This window comes from Podarcis tiliguerta, assembly GCF_965153285.1.
Source record: "Podarcis tiliguerta genome assembly, chromosome: 13".
In the NCBI taxonomy this organism is placed as follows: domain Eukaryota; kingdom Metazoa; phylum Chordata; class Lepidosauria; order Squamata; family Lacertidae; genus Podarcis; species Podarcis tiliguerta.
Window position 1 is genome coordinate 32,861,148 of NC_139546.1, and position 25,436 is coordinate 32,886,583.

Sequence of the window (25,436 nt, forward strand, 5' to 3'; positions counted from 1 at the left end):
AAAAGTTTGAAAGAAAGAAAGAAATCCTGAAAGTACAGGCTGTTTTTTTGCTGAAGCCTCAGAGAAACAGCTGAATAAATAGTGGGTGTGACCTGGACAGGTCTTGAAGATATACTTTAGAATCCAAATCTTGCTTATTCACAGTATCTAGTGCAGGGGGTTAACTTTTTTGGGACTGCAGGGGCAGGGACATTTGGACTGAGACTGTGCTACAGACACTATTCCCCACCAGACAGAAAGCATCCAAAACTATTCTTTTCAAAGTCATCTGTGAAAGTTGGATCCAATAGTAATAAAACAGATCCCTGCAAAAACCAATATTGAATTAAAGCTTAGAGGAGTAAAAACACACAGATCCAGTGCCTGCCAGCACCATAAGAACATTGATCCAAGGCAGGAATCCTCAAATTGCTTTTGTAAATAGGATGACAACAAAACCAACCAAGCACTTAGAGGAGAGACCTGTGATTTGATCATGGTTTTGAGGGGATTGTTCCTTGTTAAATTGTATGTTTGCCTCAGCTCCCATGTTTTTGTGCCAGGGTACCACTGGATTTGGTGGTGGACCTTTGAAAAAATTAAGTTTCAAGAAGATTTGCTGGATACAACTTGTGTATGTGTGTCTTCTCCTTCTGGCAGTCTGTTATTTTCAGCTCTGTACTTTTTTGAGGGGGGTGGACGGGCAAGATAATGTAACCTACCTTGCTGCCTCATCATGGAGGCAGTGAGGGGCCACACAGAGGCTTAACACATGCCAAGGGAAGTTCTCAAGGCTGCCCTGCCATGTTGGCAACCCCGGATCTGCATCGCAATTGCCTTCCATATTTTGCAGTGTAACGTATTACTGCAGTAGCTTAAGCAGGGTGGGGGTGGTGAGGGAATTTTTAAAATAAGGAAAGGAGCTTGTCTCCAAGATAGTCAAATTAGATTTAAAAAATAAACATGTCTAGAAGCTTGTGTAACTTATTCTACTTGTCCTTTAGATTGAAGTGAAAAACTGCAGCCCTGTGTATCTGGGAGTGAAACTGACTGAACTCAGGCAATACTTAGGTGGAAGCATGCATAGATTGGGCTGTATGTATTCCCCACTCCATTTTCTTAAAGGCTAGAGTAGCAAGCATTTTGTTTAATTTTAAAATTTGTGTGTGCTAAAAACATACATAATGACTTGCTTAATTTTATGTGGCTTACTTCCTTGCTGTACTTAAATTCATGTAGGCAAAGAGGTTCAACCTTCTTGAATAATATGGTTTACCTCAGGACAGATGGTTCTACCTCCATTCCACAGTCCATAAGGTGAGAACGACCTTCAAGCACCATAGTTAATTCAGTCCGGACTGTTTTGGTTCCTGTGCTGTAGCAGAAAATAAAATAAATAAAATAATAGCAGGAAAGGGAGTGTTAAATTTCAACCCAGGCCTAAGTATCTGGATGTTGAATAATGGCTCAAGCCACTTTCAACGTTATTAAAAAAAGTGTGATCTTGGTGTGTCAAGTGGCAGGCAAGTGGTCTAAGCAGAATAAAGAAATCAAACCATTGGCTACCATACAGCAAATGCAGGGAACAATCTCACACTAGTTAGTCATACTAAAGTTCAATTGAGATTAAAATATTGAAGGGTAGTTAGATGATTGACTGTATACAATTTTGTTGCTTTTGATATATTTAATCACTTGATGTCAAACTGTAATTTCATTTTTCTGCACTGGGAGATGAAAGCTCTTCTAATGTTACGTGAAAAATACGCCTGACGTGTCAGCAGGAGAGCCGTATTCCGGGACCTAGATAAACATCTGTGTAGCATCTCTAAGATAACTGGAGGGTGCTTCTGGATTGAAACCTGGATGAATTATCTCTTCCTACAGGGAAAACACATCCTAGTGGAAGAGGTTGCAACCATCAGGAACCTTTTGCAACACTTTGAAAGAATAAGTACCACTTATGACAGCCCAGGAAAAAGATGAGTCTTCCTTAGACAGCTCTCTTTATTAGAAGCCCAGACCTGCCATCTGCCCAATGAGGTTCTGGACCATAAAGCACCTACAGTTCCCTTCTTTCCCTCCCTCCTGCATGGAGTGCATTTTTTAAATTTTTTTGGTGCCTTGCTCTTATATTTTAAGATGATATGTAGCTTCAGCCCAAAGAAGCTGCGAACATTAACCATGTCCGTCTACCCTGAGATAGCAAGAGACAAGACTAGGCTGCTGGCAGCAAGTGAAACCCCAGCCCATAACAGTTGAGAGCAGAAAAACACAAGACACTTCCCACCCCACTGTGGAAGGCTTAATTCAGCCATAATGAAGACCGGGTCACACCACTGATACATCATCTTTCTGCATTTGCAGACAACAACATGTGACACACAACAAACAGAAGGCTCAAACTCACTGCCCCTCCCTGAGCACACACACACACCCACGTGCACACACCCACCCCATGAGATCTGCCCTACTTGTGGTCATTTCAGATCCTCAGTCAGTTGTACCTCACCTCCAGCAGCTGAGTTATCTGTTCTAAAGTTGACTGAGATTCAAAGCAATATGACACATATTTATCTTTCCCTGACTTAAAAAAAAAAGCTAACACACACAATCTGCCTCAGGCACCTGCAAGTTGAAACAGAAGAGGTAGGGGGGGCATGCTGATTCCTTTACAATCTGTCTCTTGGTTGTTTTTCTGCTCAGAGTCACAGGGCCTCCCCTTCAAAATGGGGAAAGTTCCAGAGTTAACGCTTTCATTTCTCTACCCACTCACATTCACAGAAAAACACATCAACATACCTTGTTTGGCCCTAAATCAGAATGAAATCCAGAAGGACTTGTATCCTCCACTGAAAAACTAGCTATCAGTCTGGATCATCAGAATAGGTTTGAACTATTTGCAGGCATGCTCCACTATCCAGCCTCTTATACAGTACAGATTTCAGATTCAGATTAAGGTGGTCTGCTGCATAGAAAATATAGAAACCTCATCTTCTGTTAATATGTGGCTTTTTAAAAAGCGGCACAATTGTAACCTAGGTAAATACATTTGTTAAATTTATAATTAAAATATTTCTTTATTCATAAGGGCTACCCAACATGGATTGGGATGCTGATTTCCGTGAACTAGTTTGGGTGTGTTCCATTGAGGCCAAACAAAAGACATGGGGACTTAAAAACTTCTGCCATAAAAATTAGAATGAACTCTAGCTGAAGAACCATTCGCCTTATCATTTAGAGCCCAAATGTGGAAGAGTCTTCTAAGGGCCCAGTACATCAAGAAACAAGTTTAAAAACTGCTGTGGATTGAGTTATTTCCCCCAGTTGCAATGGCCGAGTACCTAGATCAGCCTTCCCCAGCCTGCTGGCCTCTATATATCTTGGAGTACAAATCCTATCAGCTACAGCCAGCACACAGTTGCACTTGTGTTGCAGACTAAAACATCTGGAGGGTAGCTAGCTGGAAAAGGGTGACCTAAATTATGGCTCAGGTCCCTGGGCCAAACAGATGGCCACGGCGTTTGCTAGAAGGCCACAGGGGTGCAGCCTTTTGTCCCCATGCTTGCAAAATGGACCACTCAGAAATCTAGTTGCTGACCACAGCCCTAAGTTAAAGATGTAGCTATTTCTTCTTTTCATAACTGACCAGGTAGACCAGCTGGACTAATTCCGCTGCCCGTGAAGGAAGTGAACTGGAATTTGGAAATATGGGTAGGTGGCCTTCTGTCCAACCGTGAACAGGAAGACAGGGTCAGCAGATAGCAGCAACTGACTTAGGTTAGCGGCAGCTGCAAGTCATCTCTATCAAGAAATGGAGAAAGAGACCTTTTCCCATTTTATGTTGAACTAAGCTCTGGAAAGTACCCACTCTGGCTAATAGGTATAGCTACGAAAGCAGTAGTTGGGGTTCAGCAGGCAAACAGACATTGCAAGGTGATCCCCAAATCCCTCCCCCCGGAGAGAAAGGGGAAGCTGAAGCATGTTGCAAGTCAGCCATAGACCCAGATTTGGTGAGAAGAACCAGAAGTGGAAATCTGGACTCTACACCTTCCTTCCCCCCAATCTAGTTTCAAGGCCGCTAATTACCCCTCCAGAGGAGTGGGGGGGGGGGGGAAGCTGGTTCAGTGCTTCAAGTTATTTCAGAGCAAATGAATGTATACAGAGCATCTTCCATAATAAACTAGCTGTATCCCACCCATTCCTTTCCTCAAGGTCCTCACCAACACTCAGTGCTGCAGACCTCAATACCCAGGTGTCTAACCAGCCCTTAAAAAAAAAAAAAGTATTGCATGGTGTCTGAAAGATACCTGGATAAAAAGTCTATTTAAATAACTCGTCTCTATAAAGCAGAGAGGCTGTACTCAGAACAAGTGTATTCCATTGAATTCCTATTCGCCCAGTGCATACGTCACCCTCAAAACAGGTGAAAAAGATGTCCAAAACAATGGTGTTCTTCCTTGACTGCCACCAAAGCTAAGGAAGTGTAGCTTTGATGCAGAAAAGCCTGCAGCCAGCAAGAATTGATGCAAGAGGCTTCGGGTACGGATAACCTTTGCTAGCGCCATCAATAGCTTCTCACAAGTTACAAGGCTACAGGTCAGCAATTTAGAATTCTTCTTAACCCAAGAATGTTTACAAGGCCATCCACCCTGGATGGCAATTTGGAAGAACAGCTGAACACCACAATCTAGAAGCACCTCAACCAATGGAAATCCATTGCCGTAGACCCCAAGGTTTCCAGATCCTATGTATGTTTATCCACAGATACTCAAAGCAATGGAAAACCATAACCCCAAGAACGAAAAAATAACACCACCCTGTTCTAAGTGAGTTGTATAAAAAAGAAAAGAAAAAACGTCCTTCCTTGTCTGTCAGCCCTTGTCAAAGACTTTGATTGACGGGAACTTGTGGCCTACCCCACGTCTTAAATCTGTGGGGTTCTTCGATGGGAAGGGTAGGACCCGGACATGATGCGGTCATTCATTCCATGGGGCAGGCGTGGTTGCCAATCCACTGCAGATCAGCCACTACTCCCCAGTGGAGATAAAGGATGCTGACCACCACCAGCACGTGCATTATCTGATGGCTGTTGAACCAGTAGTCAAAGCGGCCCGGCTTCCAGCGCTCAGGCACCCGCGAGATGTTGATGACGCCCCCGAGAAAGGCCAAGCCGTCCATGATGAGGTATGAGCGCAGAGAGGAGGGGTGGCCGGTGCCCAGTCCCACCCATCGCAGGTAGAAGAAGAAGAAGCGGAAGAGGGCTTGCCAGGCAAAAGCCCGCAGGCGCCGGACGCTGGAGCTGGCAGTCACCGCGCAGAAAATGCCGTAGCTCGACAAGCCCGTGTAGGCCAGCAGGGCAGCCGTGCGGGGAATCGGGGTGCAGGCCAGCGTGCAATAAATGATGGGGAGAGCACCTGCAGGGGGGAGAGAGAAACACAGTCCGCCCATCAGGAAGTTAAGGACAGGGTGGGGTGAGGGGGAAGCTGGTAATTATAATTGTCATTTGTGTGGCCAGCCTCCACCACTGGGAGGATGGTCATGCTGCTGCCCCCACACTCTCAGGCACAGCCCCAGGACCCCTCAGTTCTGCATCTAACCGAATTCTACGTCCTCTCCCTTGCCAGATTTCTACCACTCCCAAATGAACTTTGGCTGCTCACAGCACATTATTATTATTATCATCATTATTAATTGAATTTACATGCCCCACATCCCACACACTAGCCCGCTCCTGCCTTCCAGGCACTTGCTTTGTTGCTCTGCACTTTGTTCAGGCATTCAGGAAGTGCTCTCCCTCCTCTGCCACTCCCCTTCTGCTGTGTGTCTTGTCTTTTTACTTTGTAAGCCTGGATTCCGCCCCCCCCCCCCAACTTCTTAAACATTATTTATTGATGCGAGCTACTTTGAGAGACAACAATTTTTATGGCTATTTTGGGGTAAGTAAGGCTTCCCAAGTTCTATCCCTGGTATCTACAGTTAAAAGGGTCAGGTAGGCTCTGTGACGGGCCTCTACCCAAGACCTGCCACCATTCAGCCTGGGCAGTACTGGGCTAAACTGGACCAATCGCCGGATCTGGTGTCTAAGCTTCCTAAACATCATCCACCACAGAGAACATTTTTGGCTCTTATCAGGATCTGCCTAGCTGGCCAAATCTGACAGGCAGGCAGAACAGGTACACAGCCCACACAGAATTTGGCCCAACACTCCCACCCCCCAGGTGACAGGTTATGGTTTGGGAAAAAGAGCCTCATGGGCAAAGATTGGCCCAACATCTAGGGGGTCGCCATCAAATTTTGTCTTGTTCTAGGATCCGCCCTCTGATACCTGTCAGTACCTATGTGCCGTTGTCCCCATCAAAAGTAGGCTTCTCCTTTCCAGCTTCTCATGTCTCCTCTGTGCCAGAGTTCGGTCGCTACCCGCATCCCAGTAAACCAGGGAGGAGAGCACTGTTAACTCACCCAACGTGTTGACCATGCATACCCCACACATATCAAGGGTGAGCAAGGTATGGTAGACAGCGGGGCCTCCCTCGTGGTTCATGAAGAGGTGGTAGAGCACACTGCCGAGCTGTGGGAAGACGCAAGCCAGGTAGTGCGCTATTCCTAGCCATGAGACGGAGAGTCGGGTCCACGGAATGGTCAAGGGCAACACAAAGAGACACCCCAGCAGAGGGATACCTGAAAGAGAGAAGAGGAGAGCTGGCCTAGTATCCCATCTCCAACCAGGGACAGCCCGGGGACCCCACCATCTTCACAACTCTTCCCACAGAGTGCCCCACTCTAAAAGTTAGCACCAGGTGTATCTTCTCCAGTTCTCAGGCCCTTGGCGTCTCTCTCCCCCTCCCAACCCACATCCTCTGCTCCTACCATCCCATTTGTCACGTCAGAACACAGTTGGAAGAAAAATTGTGGAGCATCAAAGCGGCATCGGGAAAGCCACCATTAAAGCATTTTTGGGCAGGGGCAGCCTGCTCGTCTTCAGCAATGAAACCCTTTGACATGGTTTATCTATGCTCCTCTTGCAAAGCGATGGCTCCGTTGAGGAATCTTTGATAAGACCCTCAAGGCCACCTGTTCTAGTCCTCTACCAGGTACAGAAGCGTGGATTAAGCGCTCTCGCTCTGTGTGTAAACATTAAAGCAACAGCCCTTTCCCACTCCCCCTGAAATTTTGTTTCTGACAGTGAAAAAAGTTTGAAGCGAATGGTGTGCGCCTGCAATTTCCCCAAGCATCACCTGTTCAATGTGTACTATGGAAACTTTTGCAGCATTGAAAAACATTTTAATGAGCTAAAGCTTCCTCAATAATTACAACTGGGGGGGTGGGGAGCAGGCCAACGCCATGTTCCTCCCAATGGGGCACGGACTGGATTTCTTTTCTCTCCACCGCCAAAATGCAGCAGCCTGGTAGATTCTTGACCTGTGGATCCAGCCTGCCCTACCCTCACTCTTCCTTATCCCCGCTGAGCCTCAACTCTCCCCTCTCTCACCCTCCATTTCCCCCAGAGGCTGCAGCTTTACACAAACAGATTAGGTCTCCCTGAACCCAATTACTGTGCTAATTGAGGCTGCCCGAAGCCAGATCTCAATTAGGAACATGATAAACATTCATTAAGAGGCCAGAAATACTCCTTTAGAGAGAGGCAGGGGAGAAACAGAAGAGAATCTCCCAGGGAGACTGAGTCAGCCCCCGGCCCCAAGGGGCCTGCCACCTAGCCCACAGCTAGCGAGAGAAGAGTTGCTGCTACCAACTTTTTTCCTTCCCTCCTGGCAGGTCAGTGCCCTTTGTTACCCCATTACCGCAATCTCACTTGCCAGGAAAAGCTGCACCTCTTCTCAGTTTCTGCCTGAAAAACAGTTTGCTTCAGTCGGGAATTTGGGATACACACACTGAGGCGGAGTGGCGAGTCTTAGGCTGAATATACACCATACATTTTGAACACATGACTTCCCCCAGAGAATCCTGGGAAGGGTAGTTTACGCCTCACAGATCCACAATTCTCAGCAACCTTCTGTCTCGGGATTCTTTGGGTTAGATTCCCAAGTGGTCACTCCCCCGCCATGCGAGATTATCTGCTTCTCTCACACATACAAGGGACAGAGAAATGCAACTGGTGCCTCTTATTTGCACAATGAAGCTCCAGGATACAAAACTCATGCAGCCCTACTCTTTTATGCAATTGGTGAACATGGAAGCTTGGGCCAGGGCAAGGGAACCTGTGTGTTCCCCCTGCCCAGGTGTTGCTGCTGGACTTCAACTCCCATCATGGGCATAGCCAAGGGGGGGACAGGGAGGGGCAGCTGCCCCCCTCAAATGAATAAAAAGGGATTCTTTCCCCCGCCCTGCAAAAGTCCTGGCTACACCCATGACTCCCATCACCCCCAGCCAAGTTGACCAATGACCAGGGATGATGGGAGGCAGAGTTCCAAAGGTATCAAAGACCACGAGTTCCCAAGCCTGAGAATCCCTTTTGCCAGCCTGCCGCTGGACAGAGAATCTGAGTTTTTCAGGCACTCACATGAGTAGTGGTGAGGCGGAAGTGGGACATAATGAAGCTGCCTTATCTAGTCTAGTATTGCCTGTTCTCACTGATAGCTGGTCTCCAAGTTCTCAAGCACAGCCCTTTTGCAGACTTTACCCTTTCCTTTTAAATAAATAATAACTATTTCAAAAAATTCCAGTGGAGATGCCACAGATGGTATCAGGAGCAGGTGCCAGGTGAGCCATAAATCACATGGCATCAGTGAAGTTAATTCTTTATTCAAGAAAACAAGGTTGACAACTTGTCCTAGTAGATCTTGCCCCTATGAGGCAGTTCCCACAGTTCCCTAAGTCCCAGGTGCTTCCCAAGCAATCTGAGACTCAGCCGTGTGCCTGCCTTTGCTCTGCTCTCTTCATACCTCTTCTGGTTCTGGGAGACCAGGGGGATGGGAGCTTGCCACAGCAGGAGGGGGAGACCCCCTGGCTTCTTCACCAGCCTGACTCACCTCTGCCTCTTGGCCCCTTCCTGTCCAGCCTCTGCTTCTGTTTCTGATTCTGGACTGCACTCTGCCACTGCCTCTTCCAACTCACTAAACCCTGTTACCACTTCAGCTTCTGACACCTCCTCCTCCCAGCCTGCTCTCGCTTCTCCCTCTGACCACTCATCGTCATCCCACCAGTCCTCTGGCTCTGAACCTTCTTCCCCTGGGGGTTCCCCAGCTGGGGCCTCCCACCACTCCTCTGTACTCAGACATCTGGGGCCTAGGCTCCTGGCTAGGGGGCGCTATGCCGCTACATGGTTCTCTCCTACTCCTGCCACAACTACCCTGGAGAGTATGTGACTGGGCCCAAGGTCACCCGGCAGATTTCATGGCTGGGGAGGGCAGGGAGCATTTGAAGTCAGGTCTCCCAAGTCCGAGTCAGATTTTCTTGAATGGTATACTAACAACAGCTGTTTCCCCAAACTACGGCAAGAGGGTGGTCCATGGCAACACAATGAGTAAACCCATTGGCTCCCCGTGTTGTTGGTAGTGCAGTGGTTAGGGTGATTGACTAGGACCCAGGAGCCCAGGGTTCAAATCCCCACTCGGTGACCTTGCATCAGTGCTTCTACCTTAACTACCTCGCAGGGTTGTTGCGAAGATAAAAACAGAGGGTGCGGAAGAACCATATGTGCTACCTTGAGAAAGTGGGTTCTAAATAAAATTGGCAAACTGGTTAGGCAGCTGGGGGCAAGGTTATAACCTCAAAAACATAGGAAGCTTCCTTATACAGAGTCAGGCCATTAGTCTGTCTAAGTCAGTATCACCTACACTGACTGGCAGTACCTCTCTAGGCTCTGGGCAGAGGTTGCTCCCATCCTTACCTGGAGATGTGGGGATTGCATTGCACGTGGCTCTACGGCTGTGATCTAGCCAAAGTCAAGATGAGCTAGGATGACTTTCATCTCTCGCACAGCAGAGACTATGAGGATTTAATCTAAGCTTTTGGGCTACAGAGCAATGGCCGCCACAGGGCATGAGCCAAGCGCACCTGCCCACCACCACTCCAAAGCCAGCGTTTTGGTAAATAGCCAGGCTGTTTTCTACCCCCACCCCCGACGGCTCCTAGCATCCCCACCTGACGGGACGACGGTCCCAAGGACGACGGGGAGGGCCGTGTCAGCAAATAACTTGGAAGCCTGCATTTTGCTGACGGCGGGGATTGTGGTACCCACGCGCCAGCTGCACAACTGCAAAATGCCTCCAAAATACAGCCAGGCCATTTAAAAAAGCCACGCAGCAACTTGGCACCCGGGGGCTGGGAAGGTACATTTCAACTCACAGTGCCACCTGAAGAGGCAGAGGCTGTTCTGCCGCACACACCCCAAGAGGCAAGGTGGCAGAGGAGAACCACTCTCTCCAAGCCCTGAGGAAGGGAACAGTCTCAGGTTTGCTCCAAAATCCACACACACAGGAACAAAACGGGAAACACAATCCTCTCTTTGCCAATTGGCTGTTTTCTACGCAAAAAACGGGCGGCGGCGGCAAACAAAGGTATGAAATGGAGTAGGGGGATAATTGTCAAGGTCAGGTGGCTCTCACAAACTACGGTACCAAACGGGTTTGGGTACAGAATTCAGCAAGCTAAGAACTCCCAGCTGCTTTTAAAAAAAAAAAATAGTTTCTAACCCTCAAGACTGAAAGTGTAATGCAGTGACTACTGAAGCTCCTGAAAGGTTTCCTGGTCGGCCACAAAGCACAGAAAGAAATTGAAATATACTCAGAGTCGCAAAGTGATTTCATGCTCTTTATTCAGCTCATAGTGGTGAGGAGGAATGAATGAAAGTCCCCTCAAAGTATCTGCTTTATATACATTATTTACACAATGGGCTGCACATGATTGGCTAATTCCGGAATTCTACTGTAAGCCAATCAGGTTGTGGATTCACTTCTATCTGGAGCATGATTGGGTAGTTCCTGCCAACCAATCATAATGCTGCATTGTTCTAGGACCAATCAGACTGCTGCATTCTGGATCCTATTGTTCTAGGACTAATCAGACTACTGCAGTTTGGATCCTATTCAACTCAGTACATAGCACCCCTCCCCTCTAAGTTTCAGTCCTGCCCGGGAGGTCGCATTCATAGTCCTCAAGGTACGCCGGCGGCCTACATGTGCATCGCGGCCTAGGGTGTTCCCTGGTCCAGGGTTCAGGTTCTTGCTCGTGTTCCAAGGATGCTGGCTGTGATGGGGCTGTTTGGTCTGGCGCAAACGGCTCGCTCAGTCGTGGTTCTGGTTCCGGTTCCGGTGTCCTTTCGGCTTCGCGGGTCCTCTCTGTATTTACTGATTCTGCCTCTCCTGCTGGCCCCTCCTGCTCTATGGGCCTCACTGCCCCACTGTTCCCTTGGGACTCCTCTGACCTGTCCTCCTCCTGGTTTTCTCCCGGGAATCGTCGCCGTATCTGGTCGCAGTGGCGGTGCCAGCATTGCCCCCCCATCCATTAGCACCTCGTACGACACGGGGCCAGTGACCCTGGTGACTGTGGCGGGTACCCATGCTGGGCCTGCCCCAAAATTCTTTGCGTACACTGGGTCCTGGGCCTCGAAGGTCGGGGGGTTCCTGCCTTCCCCCACCACTACCTCATCCTGAGCTCTATCAGGGTGAAGGCGGTCCAATCTGATTGCAAGGCGCCGACCCATTAATAGCTCAGCGGGGCTCCGGCCAGTCGTTGAACTGGGGGTGCTGTGCTGTGCTAGAAAAAACCAATCAGACTGCTGCAGTTTGGATCCTATTCAACTCAGTACATAACAGAAATCTTAGATAATCCCTCTCTATCACCTATGCCTACCTCATAAGGTTGTTGTGATCTTTTAAGCAGCTATCCTATCTTTAAAAGACATCTGAAGGCAGCCCTGTTTAGGGAAGTTTTTAATATTTAATGCTGTATTGTTTTTAACACTTGATTGGGAGCCGCCCAGAGTGGCTGGGGAAACTCAGCCAGATGGGCGGGGTATAAATAATAAATTCTGATTCTGATTCTGTTTATTTATTCTGCAGATTTGTTATTTTATTTCTATCGTAAATGTTATTGTTGTTAGCGGTCTTTGACATTTTAATGGAAAGGTTAGGGTATAAATACAACGAACAGCAATAAGAAAAATGAATACTCCCATCTATTCTGCCCCTGAATTCCTTCCAGCGGGACGACAGGGAAGGAAATGTGATAAGCACATACCGACCTGAGGGTCTTCATAGAAATGATAGCAAGATCTCAGAAGCCAGAGTTTGGAGAAGGGGAGGAGGACTTGTGTGTCTCCTCATGATTGGCAGGAGAAAAAGGTTTTGCAAGATTCACACAAATTCACTTAACACCGTTTGCAGAATTCAGCCATCCTCGGCACAACATTTAGTGCTTTGTTTTTCCCCCCAGCGCACACGTACACAAAATCCTGACAACTGTCCCCTGCAGAGTTATCAAGGCTCGGCCATTGAACTCTGCCACTGAAGTGCCAGGAGCCTTGCAGCAAGATTTGGCAAACTTCCCAGAGGATATCTTGCTTCAGGGCAGATGCTTGTATTGGTTGCCCAAAGCAGACTCCAGGCCACACTTCAAAAAATAAAGATAGGGACACGGTGGAGGGGAGGGGGGCAGCTTTGTTGTTTTCCCACATGAATAAAGCAAGTAACACCTGAAATATTCTTACTCTCTGTCCTTGTCTCCAGGCCCTAGGACCAGCATCGGGGACATCCAAGTTTATTCTCATTTCCCCACCCCTGCACACCCAGCTCTGCCTTTCCTGTTCTCAGTTTCTGCAATCGCTGCTACAGACCTGTCACAGAAGCACAATCCCGGCCTTGCTCTCCTCCCCAGGGACATGTTAGGGATCGGATAACAGACCCGGAAGCGTCAGGACTGTGTAACATTAAACAGTCATGATTTCACGGTCTGAGCCAAAGACTCGGGGCAGGGGAATATACACCGTGAAGCGCTGACGTTGTGCGATTCTGGCTCTACACACACACAAACCCATTCTCAGAGCCAGGGATGTTCCCTTCTCACTCTCTCGCCTTTTATTACATTTCACTGTCATTTCCAGAGGCTTAATCAAGGGTAACCTCATTTTTCGGAGAGCTGAACCAATCCGCCCTGTTACAGCTATTATTCATACAGCCCAATCAATGCAGTTCCCCCCCCTTTTTTTTACAAGAGTCCCAGACCCAGGTAGATGCTATTCCAGACCTTAATGGAGGGGTGGGCAAGAGGAGAAGGAAAGGGACAGGAAGAAGGATTTGTGTGTACTGTATGCAGAAATGCAGGTGCACATGAGGCTCTGACGCTTTTGTGTTAAACCTCAAAGGCCCACCTACTGCCAGAGTTCAGTCTGGGCTCTGCTTGCCACCTCTGAGGTCAGCTGCTCAAGTGTAAGCCACTTATCCCAGGAACTGCTATTTCAGCATCTGGGACACGATACGTCCTGGAGCTTGTATGGGGTGGGTGGGTGGGAGGATGCATGACGTTGGACCCCCTGGCAGGATGGAAGGGGCGGGGAAGAGGAAAAAAACACTGAGCCTATAATTGGATCATAATTAACTACCTGGAAGGAGCTAAATAAATACAGTTCCTGAAGACGGATAGAAAGTGGGAGGCTCAAGGCTGTCTCTGTAGGAAAAGAAAGAGGCCCATGGCATAAGGAAGCGGCACTATCGTCTCTTAGTGCCAGGGTTGGTCCTTGGCCATAGCACTAAAGAGCTGAAGGGCGAGGATGTGTGCCCCCCCCCCCCCACAGCCATAAGGTGCAAACAACATGTATTTCTACAAAATGCAGCAAAGTCCACTCATTTACCAGCAGTTGTGGTTTTTTTTAATGGATTTGAGCCAACAAATCCATAGCAGATTTGCCCATCAATGGTGTTTAAACCCAACCAGCAGGCCCTGCAACAAAACGTTGCAGTGTGGAGTGCTCTGTTAACTGAGCCAGCCTTGCCCTCTGTGAAGCTCCATTTATTCCCTCTTCCCACCCATTTTTCCATTTGCTCTCCCACATGACGGTCAGTCAGCATTCTCTGGCCAGTGAGAATGCTCAGTCCTCACTGGGCTATTTGGGGGGTGGGGAATCTTCCCTCACTTTTCTCTCATGAAGGCTTTATTTGGGGGGGGGTATTTCTGTAAACCTTGGGTTATCTTGAACTTGTCACCTCCTCCCTCTTATTTGTATGTGGCGCCATTTTGGCTATATAAGCACTCACTTCTGAACACAAGAAATAGAGGGAATTGGTTAAAAAAAATTGAACCTCCATGTTCAGGAGTATACCACCCATTAACAGATACTGGGGCCAAACAACAAAGGATGCCCATCTCCGTGACCTACTTTGAGATATTTCTAGTAACATCTGGCTTGGCCCCTGTTGCACAGGTAAGCTGGATAAGGTGAATTTTGGCTTGAGCCAGAAAGGCAGTTGCAAGGTGCTTCTGTGGGTGTCTTCACCTTCGGAGATTAGGCAGGTGATATACACCACACACACACCCAACCACATTTGCCTGGCACCGTCATCTTTCAGACAAGAATCCAGGCTAAATCAGTCCTGTTTTTCATGAGCCTTCAAACAGCAATTAATATTCTCCTAGCCACTGTCTACATCTTTATTTGCTTTTAGACTATAAAATTTAATTTGTCAGGTTGCTTATTCAATTTGTTTTACTGCCGACACTTGATACCATTTAAATTGTAAGTTATCTCGAGGATGCAAACAACGGGAAGTGGGGGACGAAAACCCTTCTCTTTAAAAAAATATGAAACCAATCCGCCTTGTGTGGTCCTGGCTGAAACGGCAGCCTCAGTTCCCCCATCTGAGAAAGGGAAGGGAAAGCTTCGCTCAACTCACTAAGTGACACACGCTGAAGAAGAAAAAGACCGGGATCCCTTTATAAAAAGGATTAGTAGCCAGAGCAGGTATTGAGTCTCTCACGCTATTTGAATGACATCCTGCGAGCCAAAAGGGGTGTGTGTTAAGCCCAGTCTTACTTTCGGCCAAATGCAGGGGGTAGCATTTAGGGGTGGGCGAAATTCTGCCCAGTGTCCTCATCCTACCTCTTGGCTGCACAATGTCACTGAGGTCAAGAGAATCCGGAACAGCTCACATTACCCACACAGCTGCCTCCCTCCCAGAAGAGTGTGGGTACTGCCCGCCACATCCTCTCAGCAATACAAAAACCTCCCAGATTCCCAGCCCGCTGCAACACCACCTTTCCTGCTGGATCCACTACAATATCTCCAGGGCCCTTCCGGTCCCCTCACTCTCTGCACAGCATCTATGCCCACAAGCCAGTAGAGCTAACCTTAAATCCCACTCATCCATTTATCAAAACGCCGACCTGTATTTCTGCACCACCACCACCCGCCCCAGACAAACTGCCGTTCCTCTCCAGGTCTCTGTTTTCCATGCACCTGTCAAGAGCCAGCAAGGTGTAGGTAGAGTCATAGAATTGTAGCCCTGGGAGGGAGATCCCGAGGGCCATCTAGTCCAACCCCCTGCAATGCAGGAAGCTCAACACACAGTCTCCCCCATCCCGTTTGAAAACATACCAGTCCCTGCTTAAGATTTGCAAACGTGCTAGCAGGTAGGTAGTTATCAGGTGTTGAAGTAGGATGGGGAAGATCTGGGTTCAAATCCCGACTCAGCCAGGAAGCTTATTGTGGGCAAAGAGAAGGCCGTGTATGGCATCCTGAGGACTGTATACGCATACACATCGCTTGGTTTTGTGAGTGGCAGTATTTACTGGTACAGAGTACCAGAGCCTGTTTTTCCCTGCCAGTAGCGGACGGCACTCTCCTCAGAGGCCGGATCTGTCGCTTGAGGCGACTGCCTCGCCTCATGGACAGGCAGACCACGCCAAGAGAAGCCAAGATTCCTGGATTTTATCCCTCACCATTCTCTTCTTCTCACCTGTGGACCATATTCTAACACCCTTTGTCCTTCAGAGTAGGAGGGCATTGAATATATAGATATATTTTTTTTAAAAAAAACTATTTCCAGGGCAGCTGAAAAGCAGGCCCTTCTAATCCCCTGGGAACCATGACTCCATAGCTGCTCCCTGCCCCCAGGTCTTAAATGTTGGGCCAGGAGAGCAGAGCGGGACTCAATCTCCGTTGGCTGGATTAGCCAGGATCAACGGCTGCTTAGCCCCCAGAGGGCTGGAAAGGTAATTCCCAGCAGGGCTCCTGGGTTCCGTGAGGAGAGAAAATGAGCAAGAATTAACCAGAGAAAGACGCTCTCTCTGCCCGTGCAAGATTTTGGGCTGCCTGAGGCAAAGGACACAATGGGGCATCCCTCCCACTATAGACAGAAGCCGATATGAGCAGCAGTCACCTCTTGCTTCAACACTGGGGACGGGATAACACCCTCTACTGCACCTGAGAGCACCAGGCTTTTTTAGGGGTGAATGACAGGCCATGCCCATACGCAGCTCCGTTTTCCGAAAGAAGGAGGCCACACATCTGCACCAGAAATCTGAAGCACCAACATGCCACAGTCATGGCTTCCCCAAAGCAATTCTGAGAACTCTAGTTTATTAAGGGTGCCGAGAGTTGTTGGAGACCCCCAATTCCCCTCACAATGCTCCCAGTTCCCAGAGTGATTTGACAGTCCACCCTTCTTCCTGAGGAACTCTGGGAATTGCAGCTCTGTGAAGGGAATAGGGATATCCTAACAGGTCTCAGGCTGTTTCAAGTGGAATGATAGTGCTTTAAATATCTGAGGCAGATGTGGTGTGAATGGCCAGGGGCGAGGGAGAATCAGCCACCACATAAGTATATGGGCAATAGGCTATAGTCACACTCTAATGACAGGGTGGGCCCTGAGCCTCTCACAGACATATGAGGCTGGCTTACACCGTCAGGCTACTGGTTTATCTAGATTCCAGAACAATATGGTTTTACTCTTAACAGGCAGTGGCTTTCCAAAAACTTGAGTTCTTTCATAGAACCCTAGAGCTGGAAGAGACCACAAGGGTCATCTAGTCCAAACCTCCGCAATGCAGAAATCATTTGCCCAAAGAAGAAAAAGAAGAGTTTGGATTTGATATCCCACCTTTCACTCCCTTTTAAGGAGTCTCAAAGCGGCTAACATTCTCCTTTCCCTTCCTCCCCCACAACAAACACTCTGTGAGGTGAGTGGGGCTGAGAGACTTCAAAGACGTGTGACTGGCTCAAGGTCACCCAGCAGCTGCATGTGGAGGAGCGGAGACGCGAACCCGGTTCCCCAGATTACGAGACTACCGCTCTTAACCACTATACCACACTGGCTCGAACCCATGCCTTTGAAATTAAGAGTCTCAGTGGGATTCGAACCCATGCCTTTGAAATTAAAAGTCTCATGCTCTACTGACTGAGCTATACTTCAGCTATCCTTTCACTAGGCATTGAACCTGGGATATTTTGAACAGAAGACTCTGCCCTCAAGCTGTAGACCCAACAAATCAATAGAAACTGAACTGAACCTCCATATGCAGGTAGAGTTTACCCCTCCCAAAAAACCCAGATCAATCATGGCTGCCATCATTTTCATGTGCTGTTTTTGAGCCTCCCCAAGGCTGTTGATAACACAGTGTTGGACGAGTTCAACCTTTGGCCTCATCTAGTGAAGAAGTACTTATGTTCCTACTCCCTGCCTGATTTGTTCCCTGCGATTTATTGGAAGCCGGCCATGGGCACCGATGCTGCCAAGCAGATCCCAGGTGCTGGTACATGCCGCTCCCTGGAGATTCCCCACCCTGACGATGCTGCCAAACCAACAGCATGGTATCCGCGAGGCAATTCCCCTGGGAAGCTGGTATAAGCAAGTTTACACATATACAAAAGTTCCACTTGCCTCAGCGGAACAGAAACAAAACAACTTTCATGGCCCTCTTGGCTTCTTCTAAGAAAACGCCTACAACCGTCGTCGTTTTGGGCAAAATAGCCCTGGCTCATATGCATACAACACACGGAAATCCCAGGGCAGCTTCCCCAAACTATTTCCCATAATTCCTTGAGGAGAAAGATGGGAAACAGTTGACAAGATCCTCAAAAGACCACCTGCCCACCATTTGGTCCCATTCAGAGAAACAGCCATGGGAGAGGGTTGGATATGTACAAGTATGCTCAGCTTAAAATAGACCTGGCCTCACACAAAAACAGGCCTCACACATCCCAGAATCCTTTGCAGCATGCAAGGATTTCATGGCAGACATAGAGGGATTGCCTTGAGAGAGAAAACAACAATTCCTTTAGAGTAGGAATTTGAAACCTAATTCTCTTAGCCAGGGACCTACTCCCTTCTAACACCAAGGAAGGAAGCCACAAATTCAGTCTTTCTTTAGGATATTGATCCATTAAACACCCACACCCCATCAGGTGCGTCAAATCTCAAAATGACGTGGCTCAGGCTACTTTATTCTAACCTTTGAAGCCTGTTAGCTATATGTCAAAGATAGCAAACAGCTTTATTGGTCCCCTAGAAGTGCCCTTCAACGCTTCAGCACACCCATAATTGCTCCACGTTGCTCTTTGCCCTCATTTGACACTGGCAGTTGGAGAACAATTTCCTTCCTCAAGTCAGGCTCCTGCCACAACATGTGTGTAGGAGCAAAGACTTAAAAAGTCAGATATTTGAACAGGAAATCACCTTGGGGGGGGGCTGTGTGTGTATTGTACCACAATTCTGCAGGAATGCAGGGGGGAATGTGCAGAATGCAACATGAGGACTATTCCGAGAATCCCAGCCTTCACAAAAAAAGAAAAGGGGTGGGGAGGAAAGAGGAGCAATCCAGCCCATATGGTTGCAAATAAACACTGGAGAGCATGTGGGCAAAACAGTGCTTACTGTAGCACAATGAGATTTGCCCACTTTTAAAAAAACAGATCTTCACCAGAAGACACAACACAACACAAACACGCCCACACACACACACACACACACAGGGGTAAGCAGTGAGGTGGTGAAATTTGCTGATAGTACTGTTCAGGGTCATTAAAACAAAAAGATTGTGAAACGTTCCAAAAGAACCTCTCCAAACTGAGTGAACAAGCAGTTAAAAGGCAAATGCAACTCAATGTAAACAAGTGTAAAGTGATGCGTGTTGGGGCAAAAAATATTAAATTTCACATATTTGCTTATGGGGTCTGAACTTGGGGTGACTGACCAGGAACGTGACCTTGGGATCATAGTGGATAGCTTGCTGAAGACGTTGATCCAGTGTGCGGCAACGGTGAAAAAAGCAAATTTCATGCTAAGGATCGTTAGGAAAGGAATTGCAAATAAAACTGCTGATACCCTAATGCTGTGATACAGGTCTACGGTGTGACTGTATTTGGAATACTGTGCAGACGTCTGGCCACCTCAGCTCAGAAAGGATATTGCAGAGTTGGGAAAGTTTCAGAAAATGGCAAGTGAAATGATCAAAGGGATGGAGCAACATTCCTGTGCAGCAAAGGTTGCAGCATTGGGGACTTTTTAGTTTAGAGAAAAAGTGAGGAAGAGGTGATAGGACAGAAATGTGTACTATTATGCATGGAATGGAGAAAGTGGATGGAGAGAAGTTTTTCTCCCTCTCATATAACACTAGATCTCGTGGACATTCAATGAAGCTGAATGCTGAAAGATTCAGGACAGACGAAAGAAAGTACAGTGGTACCTCGGGTTACATACTCTTCAGGTTACATACGCTTCAGGTTACAGACTCCGCTAACCCAGAAATAGTGCTTCAGGTTAAGAACTTTGCTTCAGGATGAGAACAGAAATCGTGCTCTGGCGGCCCGGCGGCGGCGGGAGGCCCCATTAGCTAAAGTGGTGCTTCAGGTTAAGAACAGTTTCAGGTTAAGAACGGACCTCCAGAATGAATTACGTACTTAACCCGAGGTACTACTGTACTTCCTGCAGCGCATAGTTAAAACAACAAAGCTATCAATAGAACCAGCCACAACGGCTATGTTCTACCTCCACTGTTGAAGGCAGGGAATTCTTCTGAATACCATTTGCAGGGAATTACAAGACAGGAGAGTGCTGTTATTCTCATGTCTTGCTTGCAAGCTTCCCTGGGGCGCTTGGTTGGCTACTGTGAGAATCGGATGCTGGACTAGATGGGCCATTGGCAGGCTCTTCTCATGTTCCCAATAATGGACTACAGATGAATCAAGGCAGCTTTGGGTGTCCCTGAAGAAATGTGAACACTCAGAAAGCACTGCCCTAGACAAGGAAGAGAAACCTTGGCCCTTCAGAGCTCACAGGACTACACCTCCTCATTCCTGACCCCTGGCATGTTGGCTGGGCCTGATAGGAGCTGGGGGCAGAGAGTTGGACTCTCTGCTTCTTTGTTAGATATTCAATAAGGGAAGAAATGTGTTTAGGTGGGACACGTCAACAGCCACCGAAGCCAAGCAAACGCCTTTCCTCTATGAGTTCTCAGGGAATTCCTCCATGAGTTCTCAGGGAATTCATTTCAAGAATATCCAGCTTGTTAACTGACCCCACCCTACCCCACCCAGTTGTCTGGGGCAGGCTGAAGTCATTCCCCAAAAGATGCTTTCGTTTGGGCTTGCTGCTGCCCGCTTCCTCCCTCATCCATGGTGAGTAAGAGTGCACAGCTTGCACAATATGCTGAGCCTCTGCTTGTGACACATGAAAGGGGTCCTGTGGGCAGGAGAGCTCGTAAAAGGGCAGTTTGCCCTTACAGGGGAGACTGGATTATTTCATGAGCTCACGAGAACAGTGAGGAGGAGGAAATCCTGCAGCCTCAACTCTGCGGCTTGCTCAATTGCCCAACTGGTCCTGCTCTCCGCTCTCATTACCCAGGCAAATTCATTTCTCTGGCCGTGTGAGCATTTTTCTTCCTTATTCCCCCAGTACAGGGCAGTGGGAGAGCAGAGCAATTCGCTTCTTAAGAGGTGCTGGGAAACTGTACCCTAGTTACTCATCATGGGGGGGATGGCTGCAGCAGCTCAGTGCCGGGGGGGACGGGGCACTCTGCATGTGGTCAAAAGCTACGGTACTTGCTCTTATTTATTTCATATTCATATCCCACCTTTTGTTCACAAAAGACGATGTACATGAGATTTCCAGGAAGCCACCTATCCACTCAGGCACTATTCATTCAGTGCTCTGAATGCTCAAAGACTATCTGTAGCTGAGGGGGCTGCAATAGATGCCCACAGATCATACCTGGGATGGTGTGTTGTTAGGAGGAGGTCAGGGGTGCAGGCCCCATGTCTTTCTGTACCAGACCCAAGATCTTCTAGCCCTTCCCTTCTTTCTTACCTTCTGTAAATTTAAAGCACTTATTTTAAAAAATGATTGCAAGGCACAGTTCCTCTAGAAGTCATGGCTCAATTTGCATAGAATCATAGAACTGCAGAGTTGGGTGGGACCTTGAGGATCATCAAGTCAAATTCCTTGCGATGCAGGAATTTTTCACCTAACACCCACGACTCTGAGATTAAGAGTCTCATAAATGGCATGCAAGTTTCTGTCACAGGCCTGTTGCTCCAAGCCCTTTAAAGTTCTAGCAACACACCTGGCCTGGGACATGACATGATTATTACTTTCCCAAGTTCTACAGGTGGCATAAAAACAGGTTCTGGGTGAGAAAATTTGCAATAAGGTGGCCTAAGGGGTAGGAAAGCATTGCAGAACCACCTACATGCTTGCACAATAGGTTTATGCAATTACTTTCAGTGAGCAGAAGGATATAATCCTGCCTGCGTGGTTTTTGTTATATCTCTACAAGTTAAAGGGTTAGAAGCCTTTCCCCCGAAATGAAATATTTTAAATAAATAAAGTACATACATGCTGTTTAGGAATGGGGAGCAGAATATTTCAAAAGTTTCAAGGGCCGTTTGTGGTTACAGCTCTGGACTGAACTCTGACAGCAGTTATCTTCTTCATACTTTTATCACAGCCTCTCCCAACTGGGTACCCTCTAGATGTTTTGGAGCACAATGTCCATTCTGCTTGGGGCCAATATGAGCAAACATATGCAGGGCAACAGATTAGAGGAAGGCTGATTTATGACATCCCTTCCAATAGGAGAGCTAGGGAAGGGCATTCACTAAGAAGCCTAGAGATGCTGGCTATTGAACCACAGGCCTTTTGCATGCAATCTGAGCAACGAGGAAGTGTTCTGGATGCTATATATTCATGCTTACTGTTTCTCTTTCATCTGGCTAAAGCAGGTTGGCTCAGTTTAAGAACTTAAGAAGAGTCCTGCTGGATCAGGCCGATGGCTCATCTATCCTGCTCCCACAGTGTCCAACCAGATGCCTATAGGAAACTGGAAACAGAACCTGAGCACAACAGCGCTCTCCCCCCTTTTGTCATTCTCAGCAACTGATACTGCCTTTGATAGCAAAAGAGCACAGCCCTTACGGCTTGTAGCCCAGGATAGCCTGATCCTCCATGAATTAGTCTAATCCTCTTTTGAAGCCATCCAAGTTGGTGGCCATCGCTACAATTTGTCACCACCACCCCAAGCCAAACACAGCCCACCAGCCAGATGGTGTGGTCTGCCAGGTGTTGAGCAACATCCTCATTTTTTGTATTCCCAGGTGGGCAGCAAGAACAGAAGGCGTAACAAACCAGTGGGTCCCAAGGTATCCAGGCCTTACATGCAAGGTACTTTTTCACATACAGAATTTATCTTGTCCTGATCTGCTGTTGTTGTTTTACCTCTTTTTATGTTACATTCCTGTTTTCCAGCGTTCCTAGGCAGCCTCCCATCCAGGCACCGACTAGACTCAGGTCCACCTAGTTTCAGCAGGTTTGCAGCAGTAGCAGACTTCAAACCATCCCCTAAGTACTGAAGATGCAACCAAATTGTTCATGTTGCTATGTTACAAGGAGGAATGGGCACACGAAAAGATGAGGCAAGAGCTAGTCGCTTTTGTGGATGTGGTTTGCACAACTGTACTCTTGCAATAAGAAACCTCCAGAATAGAAGAAGTATTGACAGGCCACATTGCCTCCCCTTACTCTCCCCATACAGAAAGGTTTATGGCTGTGTGAATATGAGCCTATAATTTCTGCCCAAACACCCCAGAATGGAGCTTTTCAGCTCAACCTCCTCTAGCATAGCCACAGGTGCTTGTGTCCAGAACAATCCTCATTGAAACCAATGACAAAAGCACATTGTGTGTTTTGCCCAAACTCAGCTTTGCAATGAATGGGAAGCGGGCGGAGAGTTCTAAAACATTCCATCCCCCATTGCCATAAGTCAGACAACAACAACAACACCACAAAGCTGAATGAGTGAAGGGGTGACAGGGAGTCATAGCTGGGACCTTGATGCTCCAACCTAACATGCCTCATAACAACAAGGCGCTTGAAAACCCTCTTTGATTTTCGCAAACCTTTGGGTCCATCTAACCCAGACTATTCCTGCTCCACCACCTGAGATAATCCTTTCAATCTGGAGGCATCCAAGACTGAACTTGGCTTTTCGGCATGCAAAACATGCCCTCCGCAGCTAAGCCTCTCTTTCGCAGGAAGTCAGCTGCTTTCCCACAAACCCACACAGGATAATACAAAGTTAAGGCTGCCATAGAAACCCTACCAGGAAACAGGGCACACAGCTAATAAGCGAAGTGAAACTCCCGTGGCCAATGTTAGCTCAGCAACTTTGCTCCGACTCCGGCAAACAGTCACCTAAGCCCAGAAAAATAAACTTTTAATTATTCACCATTTGAAGGGGTGGCTCGTTGGAAACGGACAAGGAAAGCAAAATGAATGAGCACTGACATCCGAGGGGGCACGAAAGCCGGGGTTGGGGGAGGAGGGGGAGAAAAAATATGCAGAGCGTGGGGACAGGCATCTAAATTGCCCACGGAGAGCTAGCTAGGTTGCAGTGGGGCTGTCGTGTGCGTGACACTGAGGTTGTCCATGGACCCTCCGGCGGCCAGGATGCTGCCAGTCTGTCTGGGGATCAGGGCGCAATGGAACTGGAGGACAGAGATTGGCGGCTGGGGGAGAGGGAAGAGGCATGAGAAGGGACGCGCGGCTCTCAAACTCCGTCGGGTGGGGGAGAGCCAGGCCCTGCGAAAAGGGTCCACGCCGACGCTGTGGGACCGGGCAAGAAAAACGGAAGCAGCAGCAGCAGCAGCCGAGGGATGCCGAAATGCACCAGGAACAGACCAGAGGAAGGGTACAAGAGCTCTGGGCAGCAGGGCGGAGGTAGAGGTGCCTCTGGATGTCCGCTGCACGCCTAGGACTGGAGGGCTGGCAGCCGGTGCAATCGCGGGGAGGGCCCTGCAGGAGAGCAAGCACGGAGATCGGAGGGCATCGGAGCCCGGCGGGAGAAAGCGCGGCCGACGGCGGCGGGGTTGGGGTGATGGAGAGGCCGGTGTTAGACACGGGCTGCGGGGAGCAAGGCAGGGAAGGCTGCGGGGACTCACCATGGGTGTAGATGTTGCCCAATTCGTTGTGCAGGTAGAAGAGGCTGCGGAGGCAGCCGGACCCGGTGCTGATCGGCCGGTAGCCCGTCAGCACGAAGCGGTTGAACTGCAGGTGAGGGGGGGAGCTGGCCCAGTCCAGGAGCCGGGGCCCCCCCAGGAAGGCCATGGCCGGGCTCCCCCCCCGGGGTCAGCTGCTGGCCGGGCTCTGCATCCTCTTCCTCCTCTTCCTCCTCCTTCCTCCTGCTGCTGCCGTTGCTGATGCTGCCGCTGCAACGAGCAGCTCCTCCTTGGGCTTCCCCCTCGCTTCGCTCCCCTCCTCGGGCTGAGCTCACAATCCGGCCCCGCCCACCGCCCTCATTAACATAATACATGCGGGTACCACTGCTCCCCTCCTCCTCCCCTGCCGCCTTTTCTCACGCCGGGCCGGTCCCCCTATCTGCAAGGCTTCCGCGCAAGCCCCGCCCACGATCCCGCCGCTCATTTGCATAATCTCTGCACCGCAGTCGCTGTGGCTCGCACATGGCTGCCCGGATCAGGGTTCTGCACTCTGCATAAAAATGACAATATATGCAAGCCACGCCCTTCCTCTCCGGGGCCTACCAACCGCCCGAGCTTGACTAAGAACTGTCGTTCCATTATTAGCATAACGGACGCCCCGCCCTCCCTGCGGTGGGTGTTAATAGGGCGTCCCGAGTCCTTGAAATTCGATTATTTGCATAACCCATTGAGACACGCCCCCAGTGGCTTGTCAGCGATGTCCGTGATTGGACGCGCGGAAGATAGGCCCAATTGTAAACCCCAAAGCAGACAAAAGACGCCCCCGAAAGGCAGGAGGGTGTATAGGTTTGACGCGGTTATGAAATTAATTCCTAAATCCTAGAAACTCACGCCCCTAAACTGCGTGGTGGCCCGTCACATAATAGGACACCTCTTTGATATATTTTTTTTAAAGTAATCCCCAAAGCGCTATTGCAATAGCGTTGTTTGTGCAAGGAGATCTTGTATTATTATAAGTATTTGCATGTGTTTCATAATGCAGTGATTTCCTACGCATTTATAGCGCCTTGTGAGT

General features: G+C 48.6%; 1 protein-coding gene across 1 annotated transcript; it reads right to left on the reverse strand.

Moving 5' to 3' along the window:
* Positions 1-1,968: 1,968 nt before the first annotated feature.
* PAQR4 (progestin and adipoQ receptor family member 4) lies at positions 1,969-24,819 on the reverse strand. The gene is made up of 3 exons (XM_083409320.1): positions 24,365-24,819; positions 6,442-6,660; positions 1,969-5,396 (listed from the first exon to the last, which is right to left on the reverse strand). Exons 1-3 carry the CDS (start codon positions 24,528-24,530, stop codon positions 4,963-4,965), a joined length of 819 nt encoding a protein of 272 aa, XP_083265446.1. The 5' UTR covers positions 24,531-24,819; the 3' UTR covers positions 1,969-4,962.
* Between the last annotated feature and the right edge of the window lie 617 nt (positions 24,820-25,436).